The 17,520-nt window shown below is 40.5% G+C and overlaps 1 protein-coding gene across 3 annotated transcripts in view; it reads left to right on the forward strand.

The window, feature by feature from the left end:
• The window catches only part of LOC131675264 (proliferation-associated protein 2G4), a 651,851-nt gene that overhangs the window by 346,282 nt on the left and 288,049 nt on the right, over positions 1 to 17,520 (forward strand). For all 3 annotated transcript variants that reach the window (XM_058954185.1, XM_058954184.1, XM_058954186.1), the window contains exon 6: positions 8,989 to 9,135. In XM_058954185.1, coding sequence (XP_058810168.1) covers positions 8,989 to 9,135 — 147 coding nt within the window. The remainder of the gene's footprint in view (positions 1 to 8,988; positions 9,136 to 17,520) is intronic.

The following is a 17,520-nucleotide window of genomic DNA, read 5'->3' on the forward strand; positions in this document are numbered from 1 at the left end:
AAAAAAACGACAGCCGAAAATAAAAAATATAAAGACAGTCAGAAAATTGATTAAAATTATAGATTTGCTAACTAGGAAACCAACGAGACCGTGAAAAAGCTTTGATACACACAAAAAAAAATTAATATAATAACATAATAAAAATGGAATAAAAAATATAAAAAGAAAAAAATATTTTTATAGGGCTAATTATGTGCTAACTCTTTTTCTCTCTCTCTCTCTCTCTCTCTCTTTCGCTCTGATACCGTTTTCCAGGCGACCGCCAATACCTTTGAGGCGCCACTGAACTCTATTGGAGGACTGGAGACTGATAGCTCAGTCTTTGTAATAAAAATAATGTAATAAAAAATTTAATTAAAATTGTGACGGTAAACGTCAAGTTAGCGCTAACTACGTGACCTTATCGTTGTCCGTGAGGGCAGCACCTTCCGGGGGGACAAAAATATGTAATAAAGGAATTCGGCACGCGAGCAGACGGAACGCGCGCGAACGAATTTGAACCAGTGAAGCATCGACTGTAGTTGAGCCCGCCCGCTTCTGTTGTTACCACCGCCGATTTACGTGCCCTAGCCGTCTGTACGCTTCGTGAACTAGCAGCCAGTGATCCAGGATTGTAGCCGCCGAGGAGCTGCCAAGCTGCGAGTCAGAGGCCCGATCGAGAGATCCAGGGAGAGTGTGTGAGGTTTCGCCATCGAGGGCGAAACCAGTACATGCGCGCGTTCGCGGCTCGCGAATATCAAAAACAATAAGCGACTGTTCCGTGCTGTGCGAGTTGCTGTGACTGTCTCCGATCACTCACGATTATAAGGTAAGCTGGCCAGCTTAATTACGCGATCGGAATTACATGTCGGATAAATAACTTTCGGTATTCGATGCGTGCGTGTGAGGCTCTAATATCAGAGAGCAGCGAGCGTACCGGCAAAGCGTGTTGCCGATGAGCGAGCGTGCGTGTAAACAAACTCGCGGGCCGACCTTTGTGAGTTAGAAAAATAATAAAGCATCCGATCTATAATACTAACAAGTGTTTTCGTTGATTCTCTCCTCACATAGCTTCCACTCAATTTAGCTAGGTTATAAACGACAATCGGTTGACCGGCGTATGCTTTCTCGTGCTCTCCCGTATTAGTAGTGAGCATTAACGATTCACGCGTGTCCCCTTAGCATAATCACGCGACGTAATTATTAAACGGTTTTACCCCGTTACAAAATATAATAAAAATGTAATAAAAACTATAATAAAAAAAACCTTTTTAATAATTTTTGTAGGGTAAATCTCAGTAAATAAAACTTATATATTTAAATAAAATAAAATATTTTTTCAACAATAATTTGATTACAAATAAATTTTTTCACAGTATCATTAATATTTATTTATTTATTTATTTTCACTATGTTATATAAATTTATAATAGTAGAATCTTAAACTAATTTCTTGACGTCACCATTAATTGGATTATACTGTATAATTCGATCATGTAGAATTAAATAAGCGGCAGTGGTATCAGGAAAATCTTCTCTCATTTCAAACTCGAAGCGTACGTCGACAGGCGTACTTTTAATATATTCGTTTTGTTGCGAACAATCAAGATTATCAGTAATTTCTTGGTGATACCTTTATTATTAATCAATGGTTCATTTTCTTTTCCGTAATATGAGCTTTGTAATTAAAGTACACATTGTAAAGACTGATTATGATCAATATTAAGATTAAGATTTTTATATGGATAGAATTGTAAATTTAGAAATAGCCTTACATTACTAATATTACAATCATCAAAGCTGCTTGCATTAGTGGCTAGTTAATTTTTTCGTTGAGTTTGAAAATCCACAATAATGAAGCGAGATTTTTCCACTTGATTTGATGTCCTCACACTCCAAACATTCTTTGATGTGCGAAATAATTTTGAATACTCGTATAATTCCTAAGTGTGATAACTCATAGTGATTGCTCTATCACGACCAATTTGATTAAGCAGTTTGATTTTTTCTCTATCTGTTGCTATTACATATGGCATTATAGTTCAATTTTATTCAAAGTAGTATCAATTTTCATAAGTAATTACTCCTTGCAAATTGGTAGGTGTAGTTATGACATCATTCAAATCATTTCTTGATATTGTAATGATAAGCTCATGTTTGACATTTGTAAAGGGAGAGTTGAATTTTACAACAAATGTTTACCCGCGACTCTGTTTACTAAATTATTTACGCGGGGATTCGGAAGGCAAAAAAGCAAAATGCTTCGGCTACTGAGCAACCTGCCGGGCATGCAGATTGCGAAGTTCGCGCGCGATAAAGCCTGGAACGGGTAAAAAAAGTAAATCAAACTCAATTCTATAGATTACACATCCCAATACCAACAATTTATGCAACTACAATAAACAAAAAAACAAAATAAAAAAAATTATAAACTTAAATGAAATAAACAAGGAATAATATAAATAAAACAATAAACAAACAAAAGAATTAAGTTTTCTCAGATGTGCCTCGCTCGGACAAGCACTCAGGGCGAAACGATGTACATGGAGAGATACTCAACCGCTACAAATCGGTATTTATGCACGGCATGCAGCAGTCAGCCTTTTCGGCGGACTCGGACAACCAAGGGTCTCTCAGTGGTTAAATTTTCTGATTACCGCTATCATTATGTGCGCACCGGTGATGAATCAGAAAGAGCGGGAAGGGAGAGAATAGAGCACACACTGTTGCTGTTCAACTTTACCTGCTACATCTTTTCCTTTCAGGCATCGGTGGTGATGAAGCAAACGCCGATAAATCAGTTGCAGTAGCCGTGGACCCGGCCTTTCAGATCGATTTAAAACGCAAAGTCCTGTAGCAATTCGCGACGCTGAGTAATTGTCATCTTCTTCGTACCACGAACGTCTCTCCAAACGGAACCCGGCTATGAAACTTCTACTGCTACCACAGGTGACTCACCTAGCCAAATCTCTGCATTAAGACTGTCCTCTTTCCTCTTCTGTCACTCTATTTTATTTTCTGCCCTTCTAGAATGCCTCCTTACTCTCAGTCATGTAGCTCATTCGTCCTTAGCTTCCTAAGCCGCTCATTCGTACCTCAAACCATATAAACCAGGCATTAGCAGTGAGCTAACGTAATTACATCGATGCTCGGCTTAACAACAGCGCGCGTAGACAGCAAGAAGCCAGGGACGACAGGAAAATCGCTACTACGTGGTTTTTTCCGTTACACATTTACTACGATTTTTCTGTTAATATACCCTGGTCTAATCTTAATATAATTGTCTACAATACCCATTATGATATTATAGCTTTTGTATGCAATCGTACAGCGATAATTTCTCTACGAAAATTTACTAGATTACCGTCTTGATAAAAAATACGTATCTGTGAATGATCAATGCTTTTCATAGCGACCGGAAGGTTAATGACGTATGAAGGAACTTTTATAATCTTCTATTCAGGTGGAACGGCAGAAAAAAATTCATGTATAGCGTGCACTTTATGTAACGTTCGTTTACATAAGCACCCGTATTAATATTATACTCTATAGGTAAAGCATTTATTTTCAATATAGTCTCTGGTAAATCAGAACTATGAGTTTTGTTTTAGGCAAGTTTACGTGAAGTGAAGCCTAACATCGATCAAAAAGAATCCTTCGGTTCACAATTTATTCCGCGACTGCATTGAATAATACTACATAGAGTATTGTTATTTGGTTTTAGGCTAAATCTTAATATCCTTCGGATTAAGATTTCTTTTAGAAAACTTTGTATATCTTCTATCTTATAACTACCTGTCGATATAATGATTTTATATTAACCTTAAATATAAAATTTATTACCACCAACGTCAATGTTCAGTATCGAGTTAAATGTTAGTAACTCTACTAGACCAAGTACATAGTTTTTATTTCGAATTAGTTTAAGTGGTGGAAAATAATTTGATTTGAGAATGGATGATGTTCGTGAGAGACTCAATGTCAGTTTATTGTCCATGACAGTCGTAGAACAAATAACTTTCATTCTTAACTATAAGTGTTTTGATACTATAGTGTATTCAAATAAAATTTCAGACAAAGATGATCGTAATTGTAATATTAAATTCTTTATATCTAACGTAATTATACTTAACTCTATTGACTTCGAGATAAAGTAATAAATTTATAGGTGGTTGAAGGTCAATAAAACTATCGAAGTATATAACCTCATTAACTCTCTTGTTGTAGACTATCCAATAAGTACCTGTACTACTTTTATCATCTAAATTCAAATAGCCGATTCTTAAAAAGGAGGTCCATTAGCTGGCAAGACATTACGCATGAAAACTCTTCGAAAATCATCAATTTTGATTAGGTTATTATATTTTTTTATATCTAGATCTGTCTGTGCACGATTAGGTAAAGCTACTTCTATCGTCTTTCATTAAATCTCTTCCATTGATATGCGGCTTGAGATGCATACTATAACCTTTATTATGTGGTTTTAAGTAAAGATTTGTATCTATAGCAATTACTTCCATATTATTATGTCTATGATTCTCTTTCAATTCATTTTGAGTGGATTTATCACTGTTGAATTGCTATTAAAGCAGTGCCTCCAGTAAGATCACCAGTGGCGCTCAAAGTGACAAATTTTTTTTTTATTACTTCAAAACTATTTACAATCTGTCTAACGTATAGAGACAATAAACAAATTTTGTTGCTATTAGACATATCTATATAATAAACAGCAGTATACTTAAGTAATTATACTATCTTTGTTTTACGGTATGATTGAAATAATCAAGTTAATTTATTTGCGCATTCATTAATTTATCTTTTATCACTCTGGTGTTGGCAATGGATGTCTTGAGAAGTCTGTTGACAAGTCTATTTGGGTGGTTTTTGATATCTGGAATTATATTTTGTGTAGAATTTTTTAATTTCTTCTTTGATTCTAGGTATCTATAAATCATTGTGGATAATTTCATTCGGTACGAATAATGGAGCCCGTACTATATTGCGTAGGACTTTCGATTGAACTCTTTCCAGGATTTCGATATTCGAGTTAGAAGCGGCACCCCATAGTTGAATGCCATATGTCCAGACTGGTTTAAGTACAGTACACTAAAAGTGTAAGAAACACTACAAGCATCGTAAATAAATTTTTCACAAAAAACTATTTAAAGAATCTCAAAGTACAAATCATCTCCTTTTAAATGCCGCCGAGTTTACCCAAATATCTTTTTTTTGACGAGAAATCGTATTTTGAAATTTTTATATTTATGAATTTTTCAAAATTCGAAAATCCATTAACCCTTTGTTGCACTGATTTTTCTGTTCAGTGAATTTACTTGAACATTGTTACTCGGCGGTTTTTGGGGTCACTAATCACGAATTTGAAGTCAACGCACACGCATGCATATACACACACACACGCACGCATTTTTTGAAAATTCTAACAGCATAGATAGAAAGTTCAGACAATTTTACGTCAGAAATGTCTATTCCTGATAAAAGATCAATTGAAAAAAGTAAAACAAAATCATCCACTTAGGATATAATGGGTTAATGGATTTTCGAATTTTAAGAAATTCATAAATATGAAAATTTCAAAATGCGATATCTTGGTAAAAAAAAAAGATATTTAGGCAAACTCAACGGTATTTTGAAGGAGAAGATTTGTACTTTAAGATGCTTTGAATAGTTTTCTGTGATAAAATTTATTTACGATGCTACATGACTTCAAATATGTCAAAAAACAATGCTTTTTGCACTTTTAAATAATATCGATGGGTTAATTCGATCTGCCTTTTTACTGGGAAATAATGAGAAAATTATAAATAAAACTTACTTTTACTAGAGGATTATTGAAAATTTACTAGAGAAGAAGGATGAGGATGCAACTGCTGTTTCAAACAAGTGTTGAACAACTGTGCTGAACTGCAGCCAGCTCTCGGTTTTGTTACCAGCATTCTCTCCTCTTTCATCTTCGTTATTTTTCAACCTTAGTTGCTTCCTAATAGACTCTTTTTCCTCTCCATCACAAATAGCTTGTTCTAAGCGACATCTGCTAGCGATTAAGAGGAAAGAAATGACAGGCGCACACAATAATCACTCATGATAACCGTTAACAATATTTATTTTCGACGTTTAACTATAAAAGAGCGACGACGCGAGTTCACGCGTCGTCCTCAACGTCGTGTGGACAATCGCACGGGGGCACGGTACAAAGATTTGAGAGTGTACAAAGGAGGGACTCGTTATAATTGTGGAATTCGCCGTGTTCGCGGAAGATCGCGATTACTTCGCCGACGCGTCGCGCACTCGCGAATAGAGAGAGAAAGAGAGAGAGAGAGACGACCTGACCTAGTGAAGGCTGCTGGCAGGAATCGCTGCTGATGCTGCTGGCAGGAACTGTTGCTGGTAATTCCGCTGCAGACAAGAAATGCTGCGAGACTGCTGGCAGGCTCGGATGTAGATTCCTCGATGCTAGAGTCGTTTAAAGTCCTCTTTCCTTTCTGCAATTTGCTCGACGTCCTCTGCTTCCTTTGTCTGATTTGCTCTCTTTCACGTGCGCACGCTCGGCTGTCAAACGATCCGGCTAACTCTGAATCTCGGCTCGAACTCTCTCCCTTAATCGTTCGTGGGTCGGCTCGAGCAACGCCGGCGGCTTCGCTCTCGTGAGCGAATCGCCGCGGGTCACTTGCGCTCGCTTACTCTCTACTTGCGACGCGTCATTCTCTCTCTCTTCTTCTTGCCGCAGCCGCTCTTGCTCCCAATTGGCTCCTAATGACGATGCCCGGCTTAGGTATTGGTCCTGAAATAAAGCGGTGCGAGCATCGGTATTGGTTCGTAATTTTCAAACGCTCGCCAGGACAACAGCGAAGGAGCGAGGTTGCGAGAGAGAGAGAGAGAGAGAGAGAGAGAGCCAGACAAGACCGGCTATTCTAGCCAGGGTCCTGTCACATGATTATGAGAAAAGTTTTTAATTGTATATTTCTTTACGCTAAACCATTAATGTTCCAAATTATTATTTTCATTTCTATATTCATTTAATCTTGTTTGTGAATATAGTAAGTAAATTTAGCATCGTTTTCACTTTGTTTATCAGCTAAGTCAACATGTTTACGATTTGGCTGTCGTTATTATTTCCTGTTTTTTTGGGGTGTCGGTGTTTGTTTGAGTTCTTCGTTTGTTGTATATTTATTACTGTTTGCATCCTCTGCATATGAAACGTTTGATCTAACGGTTTTCGATTTCTTCGATGTTAGCAATTTATGTTGACCTTATCTTTGAAATAAGTTTTTGTTGCAGGAATTTTCTTGAACTATAATTTTTATAACTAGCTACATGATTATCGCCGCGGTTTGCATATTTAACGTCTTTTATTTTGTTTTGTATACGATAATTGTTAATAGAATGATTATTTATGAATTTTACGCAAAGTGGTTCTCTACTACAATAATGTTGGTATGACCATATTTTCGGCAGTGCATGCATTGCGGAATTTCCATTTTTTTACGCGAAGATTTCAAAGTAATAATTTATTGCATCAGTTTAATCAATTTCGTATATTTCTTTGTTGCTTTCTTTTGTTTTTATTTCAACAAAACATATTGTTAATGGTTGCTTAGTAATATTATGTTTTATATTTGTTATTTTTATTACTTTATGATTGAATGATTCAATTTCAATTTTTAATTTATCTAAACTTACCGTTGGATGCACATTTTTTAAGAAATTTTTATAAGGTTTGTTTTCTTTTTCTTGGAAAGTATAAAAATCAGTATTTTTCTTTTCTGGTTCTGCTATATTTGAGAAGACAAGTTCCACTTTATTTATTTATTTAATTTTTATTTCCTTGTTTTTCTATACTATTAAAGAGTATTTATTTCTTGCGATTTGGTTGAGTAGGTCAAAAGAAAAAATATATGTCTATTTTTTCCCCTATGTTATGAATAGCATAGTTATTAGAATGATAGTAGGTGTTATTATATCCAGTGTTATGAGTTGGTTATTAAATTAATAATGATCAACGCGTATTATTATGAATCTAATGGAATAAGAATCACTTTATTTCTAAATGTGATCATCATTAAATTTCGACTTGTAAACGCGGGTAAAAATAAATGTAATAAATAATAATTTATTACAATACCTTGAAGATTGTCGATGAATACGTCTGTAGTTTAGATCAGGTGATGTTGAAATAAACAAGTCTCACCTTTAAACCACTGTGTAATATTTATTAAATTTATTGAAAAATAACAAAAGGTTTAAATACGCTTACAGCAAAAGTTAACAAAATAAGTGAAAGTAATACGTAAAAGTAATATGTAAAACGCCGAATTGACGAACTGAATAAGTGTACGGAGCTCTAATTATGAACTGTCTGCAAAAGCGTATGTATGACTTTTTATATCGTCTTTATTAAATCAATCATCTTTGAAGTTTATCACGCTAAAGCAGCAATGGTTGCTACATGGCGATGGGTTTATCTATGTTATTCTAAAAAGTGTTTATTCGTGACATAAATGTTATGCAAGTCTGACGGTTCTTGCAAACACTCGCATAATATTGGTTTTTTTTAAGAGCTTAAATTTCAGAATTCTATGTGTAATGTTTAAGATAAAACTTCTACGAAAAATACGCTGTAAGTTGTGATACCAGTTTTGGCAGTTTTTGCACGTGTCTAATGGGTTAAGTAATATCTATGAAAACATGATTTTCGCAACCTATTTTTATTATTTTGGAAAGAAATTTATTTCTAAAATAAAATCTATTTTAAGAGATAGAAAACCTTGTATTATATAAAAAAGTATAATGATAACGATAAGACAACATTTTAGTGTAGTTTGAAATATTAAAAAAATTGTAATTCGAGAGATACACGGTTACTCATCATTGAGTTAAAAGTTAGGGCAATAAGTATAGAAAAAAATTAAGGGTGTTTTCTTTGTTTAAAAATTTTTGTCAGAATATATATATCGAGATTTGATATTTAGATGATCTTCTTTGTGTCATCAGGTTCTTTACGAAAAACCAACGGAATATGTGGCACAATTTAAATTCACAGTATTGCTGATGCCTAACGGAGCACATAAAATAACGGGTTTACCATTCAACTACGATATATATGCTTCGGAGTATAGCATAAAGGATCCAGAATTAAAGGTACGTAAATTTTCTTGATCCGCGCCTACTGTATGAAATTAATGCGTAAGTTCCAAATGCATCAAATGTTCATGATCTTCTTGCTTCCGCTCATTTCTTTCTAAGTATAACTAATCTTTCTACGTTACTTATATATGTCGCTCAAAATTACAAACGAATCACGGGTATTTAGCTGATTATTTGTAGTTTAATATTAATTCGATTCGTTCTAAGAAACGATGAAATAGTAACGACGGCTGAATATTTTGAATAATTTTTTTATTATTTAAGGAAAACTACATAATGAAAACCATTTCATTCATTCAGATCCAAATATTGAGAGTTTCAAAAGTCGATGACTATTTAAAATGAGAGACTAGATACAAATAAATTTATATTTTAAACGCCAGTATATATAACAAGAATTCTCAGCACGAGAAAAAAAATTATAGAAAGCATATTAGATGATTTTTCAATATTATTTAGTAGAAAGCTTAAGATATTCTGATAAAAAATATGTTGCTCACGATCATTGAATAATATTTTTGTCTTTATCTCTTTATAAATTACTATCATATAATAAATGTTCCATGATACAGTAATATATTAGTAATAAAGTATACTGAGTGAAAGGTAGAATTTTAAATGTTTAAAACTAAATAAGTTGTGTTAAATATTTATTTCTAGCAGAATGATGCAGGCAGTATAGCATGAACTCAATTAGCTTTTAAGAATATTTAATACAATGTAGTTTAATGAAATAGGAGATTGGATATAATAGTACGAAACTCTACAATAGAGTTTTTGTATGTTAATCATTTACATTAGTGCCACGGTCGCACAATCGCAGTCGGTCAAGACAGAAAGGGTGCAGTGCTATATGGACGTGAATTTGTGTCGGTCCATATCAGTTGGACGTTCTCTAAGCACACCGCTTTGCTCGTCCACCGTTGATAACATGGTGTCTGTCTAACCTTTTTGTGACGGACTAAAAAAATTTTGATTTCGTTATTTGTATTTTCCAAAATAATTGAATTTTATCCAGCATCCTTTTTGCTTTCATGTTCTCTCGCATATACGTACATTGTAATCTGCACATCTGGTAGGTGATTTAGTAGCTGGAGCATTCGTGTCTCCATTTCTCGTATAATACTCTGTAAATAGAGTCACGGGCTGAAGTTTGAATTCATAATAACGATTTTGCCTGTACATAATATTAAGCTTGGAAAAACTAAAAAATATTAAAAATATACGACAATAGTATTTCCCAACGTTATGTAAATTTCGAATAATTTAAAACTACAATTTATAAATAAGAAAAGTATATTAAATTGTTTTACATTACTTGGAGCTGGATCATTATTAATAGAAAAGCAATGGTTAGCAATTTCCAATTTATAACCATCGAAATTTGATAAAAAAATGTTAATCATGTGAATAAAATAAAGCTTGAGTACATAAGCGAGTTATTTTTTTCTACTGATTATTTATCGTAAGGTGAATTACAAATTATTACATATAAACATAGAAACATAATTATTGCTTCCTTGTAGATGAAACTTTGTTTTGATGAATAAATTTTCTGCCGAAAATCATTTTGGAAGTTTGTTTTAGATATTCAGAGGTTTTAAAATGCAATTTTTACGAAATGTGTATGTTAACACTTCGCTCCACATGCTTTTGGACCCAACACAAGAACCGGCAGAGTTAAAAAACTTTTTGCTCGGTACTTAAAGATCATATCACCAAAACTCAACGATTCGAAAGAGGAAGTGAAAACCTTTTAAAAATTCTATTACAGATTTCTAAAACATGTAACGGGGGGATAAATCTGCAAAAATGAGAAATTTATTTAAGAACAAACTCTCACGATGCAGAGCAAACCGCCGCTCCGTTAACACGTATGTTCATACGTGTATTCGCCTTAACGTCAGCTGACTTAACTTAGTTGTCTTCGATCAAGCAGAGTTAAACTCACCTTAAGTCACGTGCCTTGTGACACACGATGAGTTTCAAGTGTAAGCGACTTTACTCCAAATCCACTTAATCCCCTAGCTATAATAGGATTAAAACCTAAGCTTTTCCTAATTGTTTAAACTACTAGGAAAAATCATATGACGAAATCGGCGAATAATTTTAATAGATTTTATTAATAAAAATCTCTACAGTCTTTGTCGGGCCGAAAGACTGACGCACGCGAATAGGATTTACAATTAAATAACTTTCGGTGAGAAAGAGAGAGAGAGAAGATACGAAAATTGGCGCGATCTAACGCTCGGCGCAAATACAAAAAATATCAACGCTAACACGGTTGAACAAAATACTAAATGTATTTTGTCACGCGATAATTAAGGGAGGTGCACCTACCCTGCGGTGCAATTACGGTGATCAGCCGTAATTGTTGATGTTAGAAAAAACGATCAACTGCCTCTGGTCCTGATTTATCAGCTGCGCTGCCTCGTACCGCCTTTCTGCTGCAAATCTGCTGCTTTCGTAACGCCGCAATCTGTTTATCACCTTGATGCACTCGCGCGCGTAATTAATCTGTATAAAATGATTATTCGGCGAGAAAAACTGTGAAAACAAAATTCGGCGATCTCCACTCCAATCAACAGCTGAGACGTAACTGCTAATTTAAAAGATCGCGCGCCCCCTCTCTCTCTCTCAATACTTAGAACTAACGCGCGAAAATCAGAATCGCGAACGGTTCGATTAATTAAATCGACTACCGTTGCAGCCCCGTCCAAGTCCTGACTACCCGGGCAGGACGAATACCCGCGATTCGCTGCCATCAGGAACCTGAAAATAATAAAGAAGGAGAGGAAACAAAATAACAACTCCCTTCTTTATTTCGGCTAATTTATTTGCCCTCCAGGGCCTACATCATCGTTTGGCTACACCTGGCGCGCGATGTTTCGGGTAGCGCCAGTGTGTAGCCTTCTTCGGGCACCGCTGGGAGTTGGTCACCCCAGACTTCCCACAGATGTAGCAGGCCCTCAGCTGCGACCGAGATTGAGCAGCCTCCCGGTCCTGTGATGGCTGCTCAGCAGCCAGAGGGGACTGCTGGGCACTGACTCCCTGCGAGGCGGTGATGGTCACGCCTCCCACCGTGGCGGTCGCACGTCCATCCTGCGACCTGACCACGATGGTGGTATCAGGAGCCATGCGCCCGTCCACATGGACCGTGAGCGTCGGTCCAGCGTCAGGAGCTCCCGGGGCTCTCTTCTCTTGAGCCGGCGCCGGGAGCGCTGCGGAGGACTCTTGTTCGTTATCCACCCGCAGCAGGGCCTCTCCGTAGGCCCTCTGACGCTGAGCCATCCCTGCCCACTCTCCGAGCAGCTCTTCTGCGCCCTGGCGGCTCAAAAAGCGTCTCAGGTGCTCCTGCACCTGAGACTGGAGTTCTTGAGCGAACCGCCAGGCATTCTCCACCTCGTTGATCCCCAGACGCACGTGTCTGAAGTCGAGGAGGAGAGTAGGCTGCTCAAGGATCCGGGGATGATTGCAGACCCAGTGCGAGGCCCCACAGGTTTCCCTGGGTCCTGGGCATTGGCTCGCACTGTCCGACGTAAGAGTTACGCCGGACTTGAGGGACTGCACCCCCTGGTCCACTGTAGACTTGGGACGTTCGACACTGTCCTGGTCCTCGGTCTGTGTCGAAGAGTCCCGAGAAGCCTTCTTCGGGGCGATCCACGACGAATCCCGGAAAACCTCTGCCACCGAGGCATTGCGCCGATCCCTTCGGGTGGTCCCTTCCAACTGGACCCTGACGAAGCTCCGCAGATCTTCAATTAGCTGCGTCGCATCAGGGTCCAGTTGCAGATCTAACAACATCTGCGTGACCACCTCGAAGGTCTCCTCTTCGACGACGATTCTCCGGTCCATCTGAAACATCCAAAAAAACAACAAATTTCGGATGAATCTCCCTGCGCGAAGAAAAAATCCTAATAATAGCCGCATCCCACCGAGTTATACGCTCCCTCGCGATTCTTTGTGGGAACGTCCTGGCCCTCGTCGGTTACCGCTCGGTTTTATCGGCCCAACCGTCCTTTGTACGACGGGCACGGTCTTTCGAGGCCTACCTCTCCCTCTATTCGCCTTCACGGGAGAGTTGTTGCCCCTCACTGGACCGGTGACCGTCTCTGGAACCTTTCGAGGTCGACCTCGACCTCTCTTAGTTGGGGCAGATACCGGTAAATCCGACGTCTCGGTGGGAACTTTATCTACGGCCGTGGGGCTGCTAATTGGACCCGCTCGCTATCCGATAAATCCCCTCCCGGATTTTCGCGCGCATCCGCGGAATCGTTCGCATCCTCCGACGGCAGTTCATCTGGCGGCTCGCGAAGTTTGATGACCTCCTCGCTTTCCCCATCCTCACCCGGACCGTAATATGGTTTAAGGTCTTTGGCATGGAAGAGCTCAGACAGGATCTCCAGCTGATTGCCTAGCCTGTACGTGTTGGAACCACAAACCTCTTCAATCACGTACGGACCGGCATATTTCGGCGTTAATTTAGCTGAAATACCTTGAGCAGCTGAAGATAGAATCCTGTTCCTCTTCCAAACCCAATCTCCGACCTTAAACTCGGGTTGCCGTCTTTTCCGGTCATAATAAGCCGCCTGACGCGCAGCTTCCTCCTTTGACTTGGAGTTAGCTCTCTCCCACAAATTAGGAAGCTTCTCGATATGTTCGGCCCAATCTTCTACAGCCTGACCCTCCGAACATTCAAGGGCCTGCTGATCTTGGGTTCTTCTGAACGTCAAAGGAGGTACCGTCTGACGCCCAAACATGAGCATCGCAGGACTATATCCGGTGGCGCTATGAGTTGCCGAGTTCAACGCGAAGTTGAACTCTGACAGGTGTTCATCCCAGCTCTTATGATCACGGCTTACGTAAGACGTGATCATGGACTTGAGTGTCCTGTTTACTCGCTCTGTGGGATTCGCTTGGGGATGATACACGGGAGTCAAAGCGCGCTGGATGCCGTTCATCTGGAGGTATGAATCGACCTCCTGATTCTTAAATTCGGTTCCATTATCCGACAAGAATACCTCTGGCGCACCAAACCGAGTAACGATCCTCTCGTGTAATTCCCTTGCGATTGTCTTCCCATTGGCCTTGCGTATCGCAACACACTCTACCCAGCGAGTAAACAAGTCTACAAATACTAAGATATACTCAAAACCTCGAGAGCTTTTGGGAAATGGACCAGTGATATCACCGGCCACCACCTGCCAGGGTCGTGACACTTGTCTACGACCCATCAGCCCGCAAGGTGCTCTTTGTTCCACCTTGCATTGCTGACATACCGGGCAACTCCTTACGTACTTCCTGACCTGATCATACATTTTAGGCCAGTAGTACAAGCGCCTAGCCCTGGAGAACGTACGCTCTCGTCCTTGATGTCCTGCAGTAGGAGCATCATGGACTTCCTGGAGCACCTGGTACCTTTTCTCCCTAGGCACCGCAAGCTTCCACGCTTCATCGTTGTCGATGGACCCTTCACCATCCTCATCAGGCTGATAATGATACAGTCTCCCTCCTACCACCTTTCAAGTGGGGTGAGAGTGTAGGTCCTGGCATACTTCCTGGTATTGTTGCAAATACCAGGCGTCAGTGGTCTCCGGCCGACTATTTATGGCACTCACTTCAGTCCCCTCCTCCTCATAGGCCCTAGATAAAGCGTCTGGCACCACATTGAGATCCCCTCTTCGATATTCGATATCGAAGTCATTGCGTTGCAACGCTAGCGCCCATCGCGCTAATCTTCCCGTGGGATTTCTCATATTGTGGAGCCATTTCAGGCAATTATGATCAGTGATGACCTTGAAGTGATGCCCTTCAATATACGGCCGGAACTTTCCAATGGCCCATACCACTGCCAAGCACTCTTTCTCGGAGACCGTATAATTTCTCTCAGCACTGTTGAGTGATCGGCTGGCGTATTCTATTACACGCTCCTCTCCATCGACATCCTGTGCGAGAACTGCCCCGATCCCACTGTCACTAGCATCAGTTTGCAGTACAAACTGACCGTTCGGATCGGGTGATTGCAGTATTGGGGCGGAAGTCATCGCCTCCTGCAATCTCGTGAAAGCTCGCTCTTGCTCCTCCTCCCAAGAGAAGCGTACATTCTTCTTTGTCAGGCGGTTTATAGGTTCAGCGATCATGGCAAAGTCGGGTATAAAACGTCTATACCACGAGGTCATTCCCATGAACCGCTTCACCTGTTTGACAGTCTGGGGTGATGGATATTCTAATATCGGGCGTATTTTCTCGGGATCTGGTCTTACTCCGTTCTGGTTCACAAGAACTCCCAAGTACCTGACTTCCGTCTTACAGAAGTGACTTTTGGCTTTGTTGATGGTTAGGCCCGCACCTAGAATTCTTTTTAATACCCTTTCTGGGTGCCGCTTATGCTCCTCAAAGGACGACGAAACCACAATTACGTCGTCAAGGTAAGCAAAAGCGAATGGATCCATATCCGGGCCTATCACCTTGTCCATCAACCTCTGGAAGGTCGCTCCTGCGTATGACAGTCCGAAGGGCATTCTCTTAAATTGAAAGTGCCCTAATCCAGGAACTGTAAACGCTGATATTGGACGCGATTCTTCCTTTAAGGGAATTTGATGGTACGCACTGCTCAAGTCCAAAGTAGATATGAACTTTGCATCCCTTATTCGTCTTAGGATGTCGTTCATATATGGTGAAGGATAGGCATCAGGTTTGGTAATTGCATTTACCTTTTGATAATTCACACAAAACCTATATTTTCCATTTGCCTTCTTTACCATTACTACTGGACTTGACCATCCGCTGGTCGCTGGTTCGATAACATCCTTTTCCAGCATATCTTTGACCAGCGTGTGCATTTCCTCTCGCACTCTATCTGAGACTGGGTAGTACTTCTGTTTGATGGGTCGAGCATTTCCAACATCTATTTCATGCTCAACCCCCACGGCACAACCTAAAGCCTGACCCCCGTCAGGAATCAATCTTCTGACGAGGTCTTCAATTTCTTCAAGCTGTGACTCCGTGGCTTCCCATAGTCCTACCGGTGCGAGAAATGCCGTACCATCAATTCCAGCCACTTCCATTGGTACTTTCACTTGGGCGTCCTTAAGCCATAATTCATCCTCATCGGGATCCAAAATTGCGCGGAACTCTCTTATAAAGTTCGCGCCTACATAGCAGTCATCTGTGAGCAGCGGCGTAATGGCGACTCTGATTGTCTTCGTGATTCCCCCTACTTTAAAAGGGAACATCACGTGACCAATTATAGGGCACGGGCGTCCATCAGCAAGCCTTGCATCGCCCGCCCTGGTCACATTCAACCCGAGTCCCATCACCGATGCCAATCTCAGCCCTAATTGACCCATGACCGTGGATAAGGCGCCGGTATCATAGAGTGCTCTAATTTTAAAGTCACCTATGTCTACCCGCAACCACCACCTGGTCTCATCCTCTGGGTCATATCCACGAGTCCCATCTTCGCCTCCTTTCATCGTGCTTTTCAGCGGCTTTTTTCCTTCCGCTGCCGCGACGACGGTGGGCTGGCTTCTACTCGTGGATCCCTTCAGCAGAGGAGCTTTTTGTGTGGAGGGGCTCTCCCTGGAGTCTTCCCCCTCCTCCACAACCTGTATGTGGCCATCTGGTCCTTTCAGGATAACCACTCCCCTATTCTGCCGAGGGCTGACATCGGGTTCAATTGCCTTCCGCTCTAATATACTGCTATGTCCTGGGCTCTCTTGATGCCCTCCCAGGACTTGTTTGGATCCCTGGGTCGCCGACAACTTGCTGTTTCCCATCGGCGACCCGCAGCGAGAAGTCGAATTTACTGGAGGCGCGAAGATGACCTCTTCTCTTCGCTCTCCTTGTCGTTTCCCTTGTTGCAATCTGGGCAGAACTTGCGACTAAAACCCAGTTTGCCACAAGTGGAACACTGGAGAGGCTTAGTAAAGTCTATCTTCCGCCTCTGTCCTTCTCGCCGCTCGCCAGGAGACCTATAAGAAGGAGAATTTTTCCTTCCTCCACGCCATCGGCTCTTACGCTGTTCTGGAGGGCTGCCTTGCTTGTCAGCGGCCAACTTGCGCAATATCCGCTCGATGCCCTCCAGACGTTCTTCCATCTTTTTATCAGAAGTGGAAGCTTGCGTAGCCGATACCGATGCTTGTTCGGTAGGCCTCCTGACGGGGTTCTCCACGCCCAGTCCGCGCTGTGGATCTCCCTCCTTCTTCGCACGCGCCTTCCCTTCGCTGGCCATTGCAGCGGTTTGGGATTTACTACCAGCCGTTCTTTTGCTCGGCTGGTAGGCGTGCTGAGGGAAGATCGTCGAGTTGGGGTCAGCGAATACACGTGGACGGCGACCATAAGATAAGGTGTTCTGTACCTCGGTCGCCCTCCTGTTGG

Source organism: Phymastichus coffea, unplaced genomic scaffold, assembly GCF_024137745.1.
Source record: "Phymastichus coffea isolate CEN01 unplaced genomic scaffold, Cenicafe_Pcof_1.1 PCOF00018, whole genome shotgun sequence".
Classification (NCBI taxonomy): domain Eukaryota; kingdom Metazoa; phylum Arthropoda; class Insecta; order Hymenoptera; family Eulophidae; genus Phymastichus; species Phymastichus coffea.